This window comes from Mercenaria mercenaria, chromosome 5 (genome assembly GCF_021730395.1).
Source record: "Mercenaria mercenaria strain notata chromosome 5, MADL_Memer_1, whole genome shotgun sequence".
NCBI lineage: Eukaryota > Metazoa > Mollusca > Bivalvia > Venerida > Veneridae > Mercenaria > Mercenaria mercenaria.
In genome coordinates, this window is record NC_069365.1 from 72,884,275 (window position 1) to 72,901,558 (window position 17,284).

General features: G+C 37.4%; 1 protein-coding gene across 1 annotated transcript in view; it reads left to right on the forward strand.

Annotated features, from left to right (window-relative positions):
- The window catches only part of LOC123558527 (DNA repair protein RAD50-like), an 87,522-nt gene that overhangs the window by 65,042 nt on the left and 5,196 nt on the right, over positions 1 to 17,284 (forward strand). The window contains exons 22-37 of the mRNA XM_053543927.1: positions 1,074 to 1,108; positions 2,738 to 2,828; positions 5,757 to 5,892; positions 6,637 to 6,750; positions 6,927 to 7,022; positions 9,012 to 9,159; positions 9,476 to 9,533; positions 10,007 to 10,208; positions 11,352 to 11,381; positions 11,931 to 12,011; positions 12,799 to 12,857; positions 13,418 to 13,565; positions 14,695 to 14,868; positions 15,238 to 15,363; positions 15,671 to 15,723; positions 16,188 to 16,273. Coding sequence (XP_053399902.1) covers positions 1,074 to 1,108; positions 2,738 to 2,828; positions 5,757 to 5,892; positions 6,637 to 6,750; positions 6,927 to 7,022; positions 9,012 to 9,159; positions 9,476 to 9,533; positions 10,007 to 10,208; positions 11,352 to 11,381; positions 11,931 to 12,011; positions 12,799 to 12,857; positions 13,418 to 13,565; positions 14,695 to 14,868; positions 15,238 to 15,363; positions 15,671 to 15,723; positions 16,188 to 16,273 — 1,637 coding nt within the window. The remainder of the gene's footprint in view (positions 1 to 1,073; positions 1,109 to 2,737; positions 2,829 to 5,756; positions 5,893 to 6,636; positions 6,751 to 6,926; positions 7,023 to 9,011; positions 9,160 to 9,475; positions 9,534 to 10,006; positions 10,209 to 11,351; positions 11,382 to 11,930; positions 12,012 to 12,798; positions 12,858 to 13,417; positions 13,566 to 14,694; positions 14,869 to 15,237; positions 15,364 to 15,670; positions 15,724 to 16,187; positions 16,274 to 17,284) is intronic.

Here is a 17,284-nt window from a genome sequence, read left to right on the forward strand (position 1 = left end):
GGCGGCAGAAGACTTTTCCTTTGCGACCAGTGCAGACCAAGATTAGTCTGCACATCCGTGCAAGCTGATCATGGTCTGCACTGTTTGCTGTTCAGTCGGTAAATTTTCAGGGGTTCTTACATTAAGGCTGCTGACCTCAAATCACGTAGTTTCCTCTTTCAGCATAGTAGAATTTTACATATATGGAGACTATCCAGCTAATTTTAGGTCAGCGGTTCTACTGAATACCAAAGTCTTTCTGCACTGTTCATAGCTGGAATGTTGTCTTATGGCCTACATGGTGTTGGTGCAACTTATAACAAACAAAAAAAAAAATGAAAATAAAGCAATGAAAGTTTGATATTACTATATTTACCTTCCCTATAACTGCAATACCACAGGTAGAGCCTGAGATTTTGAATTAAGATGTTTTAAGTGAGGTGAGGTTAAACACTTTTTTTTCTATCTTTGATGTTGGGACATTGTTAATTACTGATAGGAAAATGTTAATTAACCTTTAGCCTGCTGGCAGCAAGTCATTCTGCTTTTGTGATCAGTGCAGACCAAGATCAACCTGCACTTTTCACTATTCAGTCAGTAAATTGTGAATCAGTGAACACGCCTTTGTATGATAAATGGTATTGCCAAAATTGAATGATGACCAATCCATTTTAGAAATTTAGCAGGGTATGGGTTAAGTTTCATTGTCACAAAACTTGTTGATATTAATCCCTGTCTTGCAATGTTTAATGGGGGAAAAGACAAACATAATGAATATTATCCAATCTAATGGGAGTGTTAGCTAAGTGGGTAAAGTGCCGGATGCTCAACCCAGAGGTCATGGGTTTGAATGCCATGTTGGTGATGACCACACCTCATGTGACACCGTCACTGGATTTTTGTGACACCGTCACTGGATTTTCGAGGAAGCAGACTTGACAGTAATTCAAAGAAGTTTCCAGCTTTTGATACAATATGGTTTAAATAAATTAGTATTAATTGAAAGATGAATTACTGAATTTGCTTTCACACTATCTAATGCAGTTTGAATATTTCTCTATTGCCTTCATGCATGATAAAACACTATTTTACAGGGACCAACTCAAGAAAAAGGAGGCAGAACTCAAAGGTAATTCTTGTTTCTTAGTATAAAATATGAACTTTAAATAAACACAAGAATAAGTGCAGGTGTGTTCTGCTCCTTATGCCTGCAAAGCTTGGGGAAAGGTATATAGGAGTTATCTTACTATCGGTCAGTGATGCAGTTAGTTCGTTTATCCATTGCAGAAACGTCTGTGGCAGTAATTACTTCCATATATTTAGAGGGATTTCAATGGAACTTCATACACATCATTTATTCTCAGTATGTCCGAAGGATAAGAAACTGTATGTAGTTGGTAACCTTGTTCTGTAGTGTATACTTTACATTGTAACTTAATAGATAGGGTGTATCATAACTTTGTACAACACTTACAGTTATCAGAGTCAAAAGCACTTCTAACCCTTACCATGCTAGACACGATTGATTCTGCCTTTACGACCAGTGTAGATTATGATCAGCCTGCACATCCATGCAGTCTGATCGTGATCTGCACTGTTCACCATTCAATCAGTATATTTTTGGTAAGCACCTCTTTTACCAGTTAATGGTACTGTCCAAATTGAAAGATGGACAAGTTCATTATAGAAATTTAGCAGGGTAAGGGCTAATGAAGCCAGTATAGAGGGGATATGTTGTCTAGTGATCTTAGACTGCTAAACTGACAGTTAGATCACCAGCTGCTCCCAACTGAAATAAGGAACATTTTAGGCGTAGACTTTAAACTGAGGTCCAGTGTGGTTGCTTCACATCTTGCATGTTCAAGGAATCATAGGAAGCTTCTGAAATTAAGGGTCTTGCGCGTCTTACCATTATCCCCAAAAACCTGAAATAGCTAACATTTTTATGCCCCCGGCATCTACTGATGCGGGAGGCATATAGTGATTGTCCTGTCCGTCCGTCTGTCCGTACGAGGTTAACCAAATGGGACCGTTTCGTCTAGCATCAATACCCCTTACTAGAATGACTTGATACTAATGCAGATGTAACCTGTGACCATTCCTCATCTTCAGACATCACCTGACCTCAGTTTGACCTTGACTTCATTTTGGACTTAGGTTGCTTTATATGGGCCATGTCTTGGTTAACCAAATGGGACCGTTTCATCTAGCATCAATACCCCTTACTAGAATGACTTGATACTAATGCAGATGTAACCTGTGACCATTCCTCATCTTCAGACATCACCTGACCTCAGTTTGACCTTGACCTCATTTTGGACTTAGTTTGCTTTATATGGGCCATCTCTTGGTTAACCAAATGGGACAATTTCGTCTAGCATCAATACCCCTTACTAGAAGGACTTGATACTAATGCAGATGTAACCTGTGACCATTCCTCATCTTCAAACATCACCTGACCTCAGTTTGACCTTGAACTTTACCTCATTTTGGACTTACGTTGCTTTGTATCGACAAGGATGCCACCGGGGGCATCAAGCGTTTATTGAACGCAGCTTCTTGTTCTGTTTAACATGTGAAGTAATGGTTAATGACTTGGAAGAAACATTTATTCATGCTACTAGGAGTAAGGTTAGGTATAATAATAAAAGCAATAATTCATTTTAATTTGTTTATGTTATATCATTGTTTACTTTGTTGATGATGTGAGGTTTTTCAGTTTTGTTGCTGTACCAGTAATTACAGTTTGTATATTTAGGTCTAGAAGAGAGGGTCTACAATGTGTGTGGTAGTCAGAACTTTGATGAAGGACTCTCAACAATACAAGAAAAAATGGAGAAAGTCAGAGAGTAAGTCGTAATTTAATCTAAAGAAAACACACTTTCATAAAAATAAAGCATGGTACTACATGTACATTTTTAGCTCACCTGTCACAAAGTGACAAGGTGAGCTTTTGTGATCGCGCGGTGTCCGTCGTCCGTCGTCCGTCCGTGCGTCCGTGCGTCCGTGCGTCCGTAAACTTTTGCTTGTGACCACTCTAGAGGTCACATTTTTCATGGGATCTTTATGAAAATTGGTCAGAATGTTCATCTTGATGATATCTAGGTCAAGTTCGAAACTGGGGCACGTGCCATCAAAAACTAGGTCAGTAGGTCTAAAAATAGAAAAACCTTGTGACCTCTCTAGAGGCCATATATTTCACAAGATCTTCATGAAAATTGGTCAGAATGTTCACCTTGATGATATCTAGGTCAAGTTCGAAACTGGGTCACGTGGGGTCAAAAACTAGGTCAGTAGGTCTAAAAATAGAAAAACCTTGTGACCTCTCTAGAGGCCATATTTTTCATGAGATCTTCATGAGTATTGGTCAGAATGTTTATCTTGATGATATCTAGGTCAAGTTCGAAACTGGTCACGTAGGGTCAAAAACTAGGTCATTAGGTCTAAAAATAGAAAAACCTTGTGACCTCTCTAGAGGCCATATTTCTCAATGCATCTTCATGAAAATTGGTCAGAATGTTCATCTTGATGATATCTAGGTCAAGTTCGAAACTGGGTCACGTGGGGTTAAAAACTAGGTCAGTAGGTCTAAAAATAGAAAAACCTTGTGACCTCTCTAGAGGCCATATTTTTCATGAGATCTTCATGAATATTGGTCAGAATGTTTATCTTGATGATATCTAGGTCAAGTTCGAAACTGGGTCACGTAGGGTCAAAAACTAGGTCATTAGGTCTAAAAATAGAAAAACCTTGTGACCTCTCTAGAGGCCATATTTCTCAATGCATCTTCATGAAAATTGGTCAGAATGTTCATCTTGATGATATCTAGGTCAAGTTCGAAACTGGGTCACGTGGGGTTAAAAACTAGGTCAGTAGATCTAAAAATAGAAAAACCTTGTGACCTCTCTAGAGGCCATATTTTTCATGAGATCTTCATGAATATTGGTCAGAATGTTCACCTTGATGATATCTAGGTCAAGTTCGAAACTGGGTCATGTGGGATCAAAAACTAGGTCAGTAGATCTAAAAATAGAAAAACCTTGTGACCTCTCTAGTGGCCATATTTCTCAATGGATCTTCATGAAAATTGGTCAGAATGTTCACCTTGATGATATCTAGGTCAAGTTCGAAACTGGGTCATGTGCTGTCAAAAACTAGGTCAGTAGGTCTAAAAATAGGAAAACCTTGTGACCTCTCTAGAGGCGATATTTTTCAATGGATCTTCATGAAAATTGGTCAGAATGTTTACCTTGAATATATCTAGGTCAAGTTCGAAACTGGTCACGTGGGGTTAAAAACTAGGTCAGTAGATCTAAAAATAGAAAAACCTTGTGACCTCTGTAGAGGCCATATTTTTCATGAGATCTTCATGAATATTGGTCAGAATGTTCATCTTGATGATATCTAGGTCAGATTCGAAACTGGGTCACGTGGGGTCAAAAACTAGGTCAGTAGTCTAAAAATAGAAAAAACCTTGTGACCTCTCTAGAGGCCATATTTATCAATGGATCTTCATGAAAATTGGTGAGAATGTTCACTTGATGATATCTAGGTCAGGTTCATAACTGGGTCATGTGCGGTCAAAAACTAGGTCAGTAGGTCGAAAAATAGAAAAACCTTGTGACCCCTCTAGAGGCCATATTTTTCACGAGATCTTCATGAAAATTGGTGAGAATGTTCACCTTGATGATATCTAGGTCAAGTTTAAAAGTGGGTCACGTGCCTTCAAAAACTAGGTCATTAGGTCAAATAATAGAAGAACCTTGTGACCTCTCTAGAGGCCATATTTTTCAATGGATCTTCATGAAAATTGGTCAGAATTTTTTATCTTGATGATATCTAGGTCACATGTGCTCAAAAACTAGGTCACTATGTCAAATAATAGAAATAACGATGTCATACTCAGTTGAACACTGGGTCATGTGGAGATAGGTGAGCGATTCAGGACCATCATGGTCCTCTTGTTGTATTTTGGGGAGAACGATTTCAGAATTGTTACTTACCATGATGTTAAGTCAGCTTTAAGCATCGATTCTTGCTTGTTGTTATTATAATATTCCTATTTCTTGGTCCCCATCTACAAAACACATGACCGCAAATATAGAGACAACAAATTTGATCCCTGGTTAGGCAGTTCTTGAATTAGAAAGCATCAACAATATTTCTGATTTCTTTGTATAAGATTTAGATAGTCCAACCAGTTATCAGCAACTGAAGCCTGTTAGTTAGTCTCTTTGTTTAAACATCTATGTTGAAACTTTTCTAATATCACTGTGGGTAGAGCAGATGACTTTAAGAAGAGAGGCTGTGGGTTGGATCCTCAAAAGAGGCAATTGCTTTTCATGGCAATAAGAAAAAAGACAATATGGCTTAAGTCTTTTGCCATCCACCTTAGATTGATGTGACAAAGTTGTTATTGACTTGCAGAGGACAAGGTAGTACTAGTATAAAATCCTGGAATACTTGTTAGGTTAAATGACCACCATTGCTTAAGTGAAATACTTCTGAAAAAATGTTCTTAAACCCAGAACAAACAAACAAATGAAGGTTACTTATCGTATTTACATGTCATTTGCAGTAAGCATGGGCTCATTTTAGGAGAGGAAAATATGTTCAAGAAGTATATCAGAGATTTGGATGGAGAAAATCCATTTTGCCCGTAATGCCATCGTTGTTTTAATACATCACAGGAAGTAAACGATCTTTATCATGAGGTATGCTTTAGTTATACTGGTGATGGGGAACATTAGATTTATATCATAAAAAATGTATTACAGTCAGCGTGGGTCTTTGCTGGGAGCTCAACATTTCTTCAAGAAGTATGCCAATGATTTAGAGAAGGATGACCCATGTTGTCCGCTGTGTCACAGAGGTTTTGATACACAACAAGATGTCCGAGAACTCATACTTGAGGTATGCTCTCACTCGTATTAGTGTAGTGTATATGTCAGGTCAGAAGAACTTGTACAGGTATGCCAGGGATTTAGAGAAGGATGACTAGATTTGTTTCCTATTTCACAGAGGCTTTTATGCACAGTTTTCACTTTATCAGCTCAGTAGGCAGAGCATAGAACCTGTAATAGAGAGTCATAGGTTTGGATCCTGAGCAAGACCTGGGTCCAGTTGTTTGGAACTTAATGGGCTGTTAAACTAAGCGCCTGTTAAATTTTGATTCAAGATAATAATAATCTTGGTGGGAAACACTAGTTATAGTTTTGCTGTAAAGACATTTTAGTGTTCCTAATCATTAACTCATACATTTGTTTTTCTAAGTTTTCTAAAATGTTGAAATATAACTCTAAAAGTTAATCGAACTTTAGCTTAATCACCTGTTAAAGTTTTGAACAACTGGGCCCTGTTCTTTTTAATGATTTACTGAAAATTTAGACTCCTTAGAGAAGCTAATGGCTATGTCATAAGGTTGTCATTGTTTCTTATTCAGTACAAAGATTACTGTAATGTACGCTTTGAAACTTTGAACGCATGTTCATCATGATGACCTCCATCTGTAGTCAAGGGTATGTAACTTTTCTATGTCAGAAAAAGGGCCATAACTGAGCCAAAGTCTAAACTGTTTGATATATGGCTTTGAAACTTTGACCCCATACTTAGATGAATTCTTCGAATAGTCAAGTGCTCTATCGTTTAAACTTTCAGCTGAAGGAGAAGTTGCGTATGGTACCAAGCAAGCTGAAGACAGCTGATGAAGAAATTGATGAATGTCAGGAAAAGTATGATGCTCTGTTGCAGCTGAAACCTCTCAAGGAAAATGTAGGTGTCTCTGTTAATCTTATATACTGTAATAAAGATCGTTTATACTCAGTTTCTAATTGGGCAAATAAATTATTTGGTTCAGATGCCCACATAATTGTAAGATTTCATAATCGTTCCATGGAAATGCATTTGCGCATTAAATATAAAGTGGCAGATGACTTACGGTATTTCAGATGGAGAAACTTGACGAGACAGAGATTCCCCAGCTGAAATCTAGCTTGAAGAAAACACAGGAAGAAATACATAAACAGAAAGAGGATCTCAGTAATGTAAGACACTAAATATTGTGCTTAGGGCAATTTGACTTTTAAAAACTTAGTTTAGTTTATACTATTTATTTTAGCTGGATTGTGATGAAGGCTTCAAGCTTATTTGAACCAATCTCCCTTCCATGAATATTTATCAACATGTGAAGTCGTAAACCCCAATCCCCGTCACCACCAACATTCCAGATTTCTTACTTGATTGTGCTGTCTTAAGGACTTCTGTTCTTTTAAGTTCAAATGTAAGGAAATTATTTGCTTCTTAGTAACATCCTTTTTGCTGGATATATTTCTTTACCATTCCTCAACACAAGAGCATTTGGCAGGGGATACCAATTGATGGAACTTGCTTGTTTAACTTTAGCGTTTACAGATTTTATGCTGGAAAAGTGTTATTAGCTCACCTGAGCACAAAGTGCTCAAAGGTGAGCTTTAGTGATCGCCCTGTGTCTGTCGTCCGTCGTCCGTCTGTCGTCAACAATTTGACTGTTAACACTCTAGAGGTCACATTTTTGGCCCAATCTTAATGAAACTTGGTCAGAATGTTACCCTTAATAAAATCTTGGACGAGTTCGATATTGGGTCATCTGGGGTCAAAAACTAGGTCACCAGGTCAAATCAAAGGAAAAGCTTGTTAACACTCTAGAAGTCACAATTTTGGCCCAATCTTTATGAAACTTGGTCAGAATGTTACCCTCAATAAAATCTTGGACGAGTTCGATATTGGGTCATCTGGGGTCAAAAACTAGGTCACTGGATCAAATCAAAGGAAAAGCTTGTTAACACTCTAGAGGTCACAATTTTGGCCCAATCTTAATGAAACTTGGTCAGAATGTTACCCTCAATAAAATCTTGGACGAGTTTGATATTGGGTCATCTGGGGTCAAAAACTAGGTCACCAGGTCAAATCAAAGGAAAAGCTTGTTAACACTCTAGAGGTCACATTTTTGGCCCAATCTTAATGAAACTTGGTCAGAATGTTACCCTTAATAAAATCTTGGACATGTTCGATATTGGGTTATCTGGGTTCAAAAACTAGGTCACCAGGTCAAATCAAAGGAAAAGCTTGTTAACACTGTAGAGGCCGCATTTATGACTGTATCTTCATGAAACTTGGTCAGAATGTTAATATTGATGATCTTAAGGTCCAATTTGAATCTGGGTCATGTAGGATAAAAAACTAGGTAACCAGGTCAAATCAAAGGAAAAGCTAGTTTACACTGTAGAGGCCACATTTATGACCTTATCTTAATGAAACTTGGTCAAAATGTTAATCTTGATGAGCTATAGCTCAAATTCAAATCTGGGTTAGGTGGGGTCAAAAACTAGGTCACAAGGTCAAATCAAAGGAAAAGCTTGTTAACACTCTAGAGGCCATATTTTTGACTGTATATTCACGAAACTTAGTCAGAATGTTAAACTTGATGATCTTTAGGACAAATTTGAATCTGGGTCATGTCGGGTCAAAAACTAGGTCACCAGGTCAAATCAAAGGAAAAGCTAGTTAACACTGTAGAGGCCACATTTATGACCATATCGCAATGAAACATGGTCAGAATGTTAATCTTGATGATCTTTAGGTCAAGATTAAATCTGGGTTAGATGGGGTCAAAAACTAGGTCACTAGGTCATATCAAAGGAAAAGCTTGTTAACACTCTAGATGCCACATTTATGACTGTATCTTCATGAAACTTAGTCAGAATGTTAATCTTGATGATCTTTAGGTCAAGTTCGAATCTGGGTCATGTCGGGTCAAAAACTAGGTCACGGGGTCAAATCAAAGGAAAAGCTAGTTAACACTTTAGAGGCCACATTTATGACCATATCTTAATGAAACTTGGTCAGAATGTTAATCTTGTTGATCTTTAGGTCAATAGGTCAGGTGAGCAATACAGGGCCTTCATGGCCCTCTTGTTTTCCAGTTATAGCACCTGGGAATTCTGTCAAGATCCTGCAGATCTTAATACACAAAAAAAACTATTTATATTAATCAGATAGAGGAAGAATTGAAGGTGAAGGAAGATGACGAGTCCATGGCCAAACAGATACAGCCAGATATTGTCATGATGGACAGGTACTTCGGTGATGTTTCCGAACTTGACAAGAAAATTGCTACACAAGCTGCTAAACTGTCCGGGGGAGGTAAGATAATTCCTATTTAAACTGAAGGTTAGAGAAGATTATGAGCCAGTGGCAAAACAAGTGCAGCCCTGAACATAGATAATGTAGCCATCTTTGCACAAGAATATTATCAAACAATCTTCCCTGCCATCAAGCAAGTCATTTGATGATAGAAAAACCATATGCTGGTAAATGATGACATGCTTGGCAAGGTCTTGTCAGTAAAACTCCTGATAACATTCATTTCCTTAAAATTCAAGAAAATGCTGAGAGCATTCTGTCTGTCAAGGTTTTCCTGTATTTGATTCATCAAATTCTTTGTGATGTTTGTTGGCAGATTCTGGACGAACACTACAGATGGTCATTGATGAGAAAGAGGATCTACAGGTCAGAGTGTATGTGTCATTATTGCAGTATTTCAGTCATAAACTTCATAAATTATCCCTCTAGTTCTATCTCATGACTAACCCATCAAGATAAGTAATGATAAAATAAATTTTATGTTTCATTCTCACCTGCAGAGCAATTTATTATATTTCTTTGCATTATAGCAAGCTCCTTTTTATAAGCCTGAAGAGACATATTATGTTATACCCCGGTGTCCTTCGGTCCGTCTGTTAGCAATTTCATTGCCGCTCTGTAACTCTTGAACCCCGTGAAGAATTTCAAAAAAACTTGACACAAATGTTCACCACATCAAGACGATGTGCAGAACACATGTTTTGGATGGCTTGCTTCAAGGTCAAGGTCCCAGAGGGGTCAAAGGACATACCTTTGGACATATATTGCCCTCTGATGATTATTGATAATCAAGCTAAATATTGTATGACCTTTGACACCTTCATTTATGAATGATTGAACTTGACAGGGATTCAACTACAAGAAGTCTGGACCACAAGCGTCAGAAGTTGGCTGACCACTCAGAGCAGGTACAGATTCTGAGAGCCACTATAAACAGCTTGAAGGAGGAAAAGTTTGGCATTGAGAGTGACCTGCAACAAAGGATTAAACTGGAGGAAGACAAGGCAAACTTAGAATCAGAAAATACCATGCATGAACAGGATATAAAGGTATATATTTAACTAAGTATTCAGCAATAAAAAGTTCTTTTGACTGACAGTGTAAGACCATCTACCATTTTTATGGATAAACAATATACAGTCGACATCGTACTTGCGACCACCTCTATTAAGCGATTTTTGTGTTAAACGACCGGTCAAAATCCCTCCCGAACGTTTTTAGTATATAGGTTCATTCCATTAAACGACTTTTTTATTAAACGACTAGCGACCACATAAATGTAGTCCCGACAGGTAAAATATCCGACAAAAGTATCTATCAAGCGACCGGGTACCAAATTTCTACCGGTCACTTCTTCATCTGTGTAATTAGCGAGTACGTTTTGCACGTGACTGAATGTAATTGACCTTTGTATCAGTCGAACTGACAAACAATATAGCCATAATTTTCAAAGTTTGTGGACTTGGAAAAGTGCTCACGATGTTAAAACAGATTTTGAAACCATACATGTATGTTCATAATAAATACAGTTACATTAACAGTTAAAATAACTTTTCTTTTCATCTGACTGAAATTCATTAAGAGACCATTCCATTAAGAGACCACTTCTTTGCAGTCCCTTGGGTGGTCTCTTAATACAATGTCGACTGTACAGTAAAAAAAAGCTTATTGCTCGAGGTCATAACTAGTAGAAGAAAATACTCAAGTTAACCAGAATTTCAAATGATCTAAATATAGAAGATATTTGGAAAATGATCAAGGACAACGTAAAATTGTTAGGTAAATCTGAGTGTCAAAGTCATTGATGCTTGAACGAGGGGGTTTCACTGTGTTAAGGTCAGCATTTAACTGTTACTGTAGTTTTGATACTGTGTAGTCTGTAACCTTTTAATCCTGAATCCTCACAATGCCAAACTGTATTATTGATTCCAAAAACTTTCATTTCTTAATTTTCAAGTCTTATTTTTGTGGGGGGGGGGGGGTGAAATCTATGTAATATTTCATAAAATTGACCTTACTGTAACATGTGCATTTATTTTGTTTTCTTCATTCCTACTGAGTTAGTTCTCAAACACCCTGTTCATACCTCAGTGTTAAAAGCCTTACTTTTCCAGACCTTAAGGTATTTTTTGATGTTTCAACAGTCATATTCTTGATTGACTACTTAGCTATGTATATCATTTCTTTTACAGGATACAGCAGAAAAGCTAAGACCATTGCAGGTAACTCTTTTTAATGTCAGATTTTCTTACCATTAGATTCTTTTAATTCTACTAGTATTAATGCACATTAAGACTGAAGAGCAACTATAGATGAAAGTAGTTCAAACTTTGTCACAAATTAAAAAGTTTTGGTTGTACACACATTTGACAATACAGTCATCAGCCTGTTGATAGACGGAAAAAGTTTTCTTTGTTAAATTGTGGTCTTTCAACACACTCAAATTAAAACCTTTAATGGATGAAAGGCACAAGAATATTGCAGCCTTCATAAGCAGGTTGCTTGCTAAATTTCTAAAATGGACTGGTCCATCATTCAAGTTGGGCCATACCACTTATTATTCAAAGGGGTGTTCACTGAAAATTTACTGACTGAATAGTGAACAGTGCAGACCATGCTCAGCCTTCATGAATGTGCAGGCTGATCTTGGTCTGCACTGGTTGTAAAGGCAGAATCACTTGCCGCCAGCAGGCTAAAAGTTAAGTTTATCCTAAGAAAGTGAACACTTTAGACAACAAACAAAATGTTTTTTTGTTTGTTTTTTTTTTCAGAGCAAGATGGACAGATTAAAATCAAAGAAAGAAGAGATGATAAAGGAGAAAGATGAAAAGCTTGAAACTGCTAAAGCAGAGGTTTGTTTTCTCTCACATATGAGCCGTGCCATGGGAAAACCAACATAGTGGGTATGCGACCAGCATGGATCCAGACCAGCCTGCGCATCCGCGCAGTCTGGTCAGGATCCATGCTGTTCGCAAATAGTTTCTCCAATTCCAATAGGCTTTAAAAGCGAACAGCATGGAGCCTGACCAGACTGCGCGGATGCGCAGGCTGGTCTGGATCCATGCTGGTCGCATACCCACTATGTTGGTTTTCTCATGGCACGGCTCATATATTCTTGCATGACACGTTTTAAAGATATAACATTTCGGGACTGTGTTAAAATAAAAATATCAAAGTGTGATATACAGGTCCAGCCAGAAGTGGAGCATGGAAATTGATTTCTCAGAACTCAAATTTGCCATTTGGGTGCAAAATGAAACTTTTGATGCTGTATTCTAGACGTGTATTTGCAACGGGGTATTATGTTGACCTACTTAGGTGAGTAGGGAGAGCACAGATCTGCACTTTGCATAATCACAAGTTTGAATTATGGGTGAGATGCAAGTTCTCTGTTACAGTTTGATAAAAGACACACTGTCTGAAATCATCTCCACCTTTAATTATGTGGAGAAATAAGCAATTACTTGGTGGAGAATAATTTAGGACCACTCTTTAGGTAAACTGCTTGCTGTTTACATGTATTAGAATATTGAAAGATGGTGTTAAACCCAAACCAAAAGGAGCGTTGAAAAGACTAGTTTCTTTATACCTGAAATGAGCAATGACTTTTGTGTTGATGTATAATGGTTTATTTTTTAGGTTGAGATAGTGAAAGGGCATGCAAGTCAGGTGAAAAACATAAATCAGGATATAAAAGGGTATGATTATATTTGATAGTTCTAAAAGTTTATAGCTACCTTTTTACTGATAGCCATTTGCATACCTCTCAGTAGCAGTTTGGTGGACCTAGGATGTCAGCTGTTATATGGTGTTTTGAATCACATCTGTAAAAGGACAAAACCTTGTCTACAGCTGCTACATAGCTAAATTGAAAAGTGATTTTAAATCTACCTGTTTAGAGTCACAATTTTGAATATCATATTTTTTACAAAGTCTTACATAAAGTGTGTTCTGTGAAATCTTGTAATTTTCTTCAGCATAAATGTCATGGTTCTGGCTAAAACAGCTGTTTTATGGGGATATGTGTCTGTTGAATTCCTTTTACATGTATGAGTGAGTGAGTTGGGTTTTACGGCAAATCGACACAAATGGTCATATATCGCCGGGTTTACATGTATGAAGATGTTTGACGATAAAAGGAATTGGAAATCAGTGTTTGTTGGAATTTAATTTCTTGTATTAACACGACCACAAAAACAACAAAGATTAAGCTTTGCTAAATGATTTTTCAGTATCTGACATGTTTTGTGTTTTGTAGTTACAATCAGTCTGGTAAAGCAAGCAGATTGGAGGAAAGTCGTGATAGGAAAGAAAAGATAGAAAGCAAAATGGTCTCCATTGAAGATGATCTTAAAGAAGTGTCTGTTAACATAGACAAATTGAGGAAAGATCTCTCTACACAAAAGGTGATTGTTAGCTCATCTGAGTGCTCACTATTTGTTCATGTGTCAGCAATTTTACATACTGAAGACCTCACTTCCTAAGGATCTTTATAAAATTTAAACAGAATGTACACGACACGAGATCCAAATCAAGTTTGGCACAAGAAACTTACGTACATGCACCATAACCTTAAGGAACTAGTTTTTTCTGATGATTTCTGTAAGTCGATAGCTCCGTCTTGTTTTAAAACTTCTTTCGACTATACTCTTGTTGTACAGTTGATATCAATTCTTTGTACTAAGTAAAAGTTAAATTGAGAAGTTCTTAAAACTGAATGTAAGGTTCTAGATGAGTTCACTTTTAAAACATCACTGCAGACTTTACAGAGAAGGCATGCCTGAAGTCATTTAAATATGACTCTGCCTTCTTAGGTTTGAATAGACTTAAAAAAGCACAGAGAAACCTCACAGCCTCAAGCTACCTGGCTGTCTTTTAGCAATTAATCTGGGCATTTATGTATGTACCTCTAAGAGTGATTTGTGTTTAACTGTAGATTGTTTTCAAAGTCAGAATGAGTTGAAAAAAGTACAATATGTGATATATCTTGCAAAATGTATTCTACATGCATATTAGTTTTATGTAAGAAACGTACTATTAGTCCCCTACAGTTAAAACCGTAGGGGACTATAGTAACGTCCTCTGTCCATCCGCAAGTCTGGATCCTGCAATTACTCAAAAAGTATTCAAGCTAGGTTTATAAAACTGGTATGTGAATAGACTGCAGTATGTAGATAATTATGTAGATTATGTACGTATTTGACATGCTTGTAAGTCAAAGGTCAAGGTCACTATTGAAGGTCAAGTAAGAATTGATTCCTCTTCATAACTTTTATATGCATTGATGGATTATATTAGTGCTACACAGAAATGTTTCCTATGATGAGACAATGTCAACAGGTGACCTATGCTTGTCGGTCAAAGGTCAGGGTCACTATTAAAGTTTTCCACCAGTAGAAGACTTCTGTATTGCCACTGCAATGCTCGGTCACTTATTTAACTAGCTGACTTTGTAACAACTGCATCACTCTCTTTTCAAAAGGTTAAGTAGATTGAACAAGAGTGTGTTCATTTATAAATATTTATTTTCTTCAGGTTCGAGAACTTGATCTTCAAAATAATCTGAACTTAAGGAATAAACAGAAAGAAATAGAGAAGATCGGTAGAAAGATTGCTGACCTGGAGAGTAAACTCGGGGGTATAGATGTGGCTCACTTAGATCGTGAGCGTAGACAACTGCAACGTGAGATGGAAAACTTAACAAAGGCGGTAAGTTGTTCAATATAATTGGTCATCTTCTTTGATGTAAGAGATTTCCGTGGCCACATGGTTTAGGTCTCTGACTAGTATCACTTGCTTGTCACCAAAGGCTTACTCTATGAAAAAGACATCAGCTTAGCTTATGGAAGGCTGGTGATTTTAGTCATTTGCCCAGCTGAGTCAAAGTTAATGTGCATAAAACACAAAGTGAAATCCTGACCAGGACCAAATAAAGTTTGTATCTGTTGACTTGATAATGTCTTTTACATTTACTGTGTAACAAGGTCCTTAAAATGTTTACTGTGAGACTTTTGAATACTTGAAAGCGACGTGGAAACCTTTATTGACAAATATTGAATCGTTTGCTATATGTTACAGCGTCACACTGCTGAAGGTCGGCAAACAGAGTTGGAGAACCAGATTAGAGCAATTAAAAGGGAGTTACAGACAGATATGTACAAAGGAGCAGAAGAGAAGTATCGAAATAAGATGATAGATTTAAGGGTAAGAGAATGTATATTGTCTCATGTCTGTTTTTGTAACTTCCTTAAAAGTAAGCCTTACTTTTGTCTTAACTAATTTCTGCAAAAGAAGCCTCCTGCCATGAATACCTGTTAGTTTTTGAAGATCACATAGCTTACATGAACTATGCTCAGTTCATGTTCCATGGACTCGAGTTACATGCTGTGAAACTTGAGCATCTGTATGTTAAAAAGTACCCTGGCTAACATAAGTGAAGTACAGCTTAGAAATGGAGTGAAGTCCAAATTAAGAAGAATAAATAGCCAAGTTAGATGTGATCTTGTTTCAGACTACAGAGCTGGCTAACGGAGATCTTGAGAAGTATTACAAGGCGCTAGATAAGTAAGTAATCTTTGCTTCAGTTTTGCTGTAATCAAGTATATAAAGGTGGAAAGAAGTGTTTAAAGATCTTACATGCTGGGCATTATGTTCTGCAAAAGAAATTGTTGAAGTTTTAACTTATTGATTGGATGTAGATGAGAGCTTTACAGACCTACCTGTCTTGGCACAGATTTATAGATTGTGGAGTCTTAAGTTTGATCTTTAACCAAATAAGGTTCTCCATGACAGTAGTGTCTGAAAATATTTGTTTTCCATTGATTCATATGGAAAAGTTGACAATCTTAGAGAACAGATTGTTGATACATGTACAAAATTCAGAAATGCTAGTTAGTTTAACTGGTCTGATTAACCATAGTACTGTTTAATAAAAATGGGACCAAGATTTGAAACAAATAATATGTTTTTGATTACTTTATTTGTTACTAAGTTCAAGTACCTCTGAATGGAATTTTGTTTTGATACAGAGCCATTATGAAATACCACAATATGAAGATGGCGGAAATCAACAAAATTATCAGAGATCTGTGGAGGCAGACCTATAGAGGACAAGGTATGAGCATTATATGATAAAGGCTTTGCATTTAATTCATATTAGTTGGCTCGGAAAAGTTTGATAACTAGCCAAATCGGCCCAGGCACTTTGGAATTATGGCCCTTGAATAACCAGAAAAAAAGTAGTATAGGGGTGCCTTTGGTGTCAAAAATGCGCATGCGCATGTGCTCTAAGTGAACAGTATATATAATGACCGACTTACTATTTAGATGATTAGGCAATTGTGGGAGACATGCGCTTTTCTCAAAAGCTGCTCTAAGTTTACTATAACTTCATAGTTTTCTGGCATTATTCATCTTTAAGTTCACTAGACCTGTCTTAATTATGTCTCCCCCAGGAGACATATTGTTTTTGCCCTGTTCGTTCGTCCGTCTGTCGTCCGTCCTTCCGTCTGTCCGTCCGTCCGTACGTCACACTTCATTTCCGAGCAATAACTGGAGAACCATTTGACCTAGAACCTTCAAACTTCATAGGGTTGTAGGGCTGCTGGAGTAGACGACCCCTATTGTTTTTGGGGTCACTCCGTCAAAGGTCAAGGTCACAGGGGCCTGAACATTGAAAACCATTTCCGATCAATAACTAGAGAACCACTTGACCCAGAATGTTGAAACTTCATAGGATGATTGGTCATGAAGAGTAGATGACCCCTATTGATTTTGGGGTCACTCCATCGAAGGTCAAGGTCACAGGGGCCTGAACATGGAAAACCATTTCCGATCAATAACTAGAGAACCACTTGACCCAGAATGTTGAAACTTCATAGGATGATTGATCATGAAGAGTAGATGACCCCTATTGATTTTGGGGTCACTCCGTCAAAGGTCAAGGTCACAGGGGCCTGAACATGGAAAACCATTTCGGATCAATAACTAGAGAACCACTTGACCCAGAATGTTGAAACTTCAGAGGATGATTGTACATACAAAGTAGATGACCCCTATCGATTTTGGGGTCACTCCATTAAAGGTCAAGGTCACAGGGGCCTGAACATTGAAAACCATTTCCGGT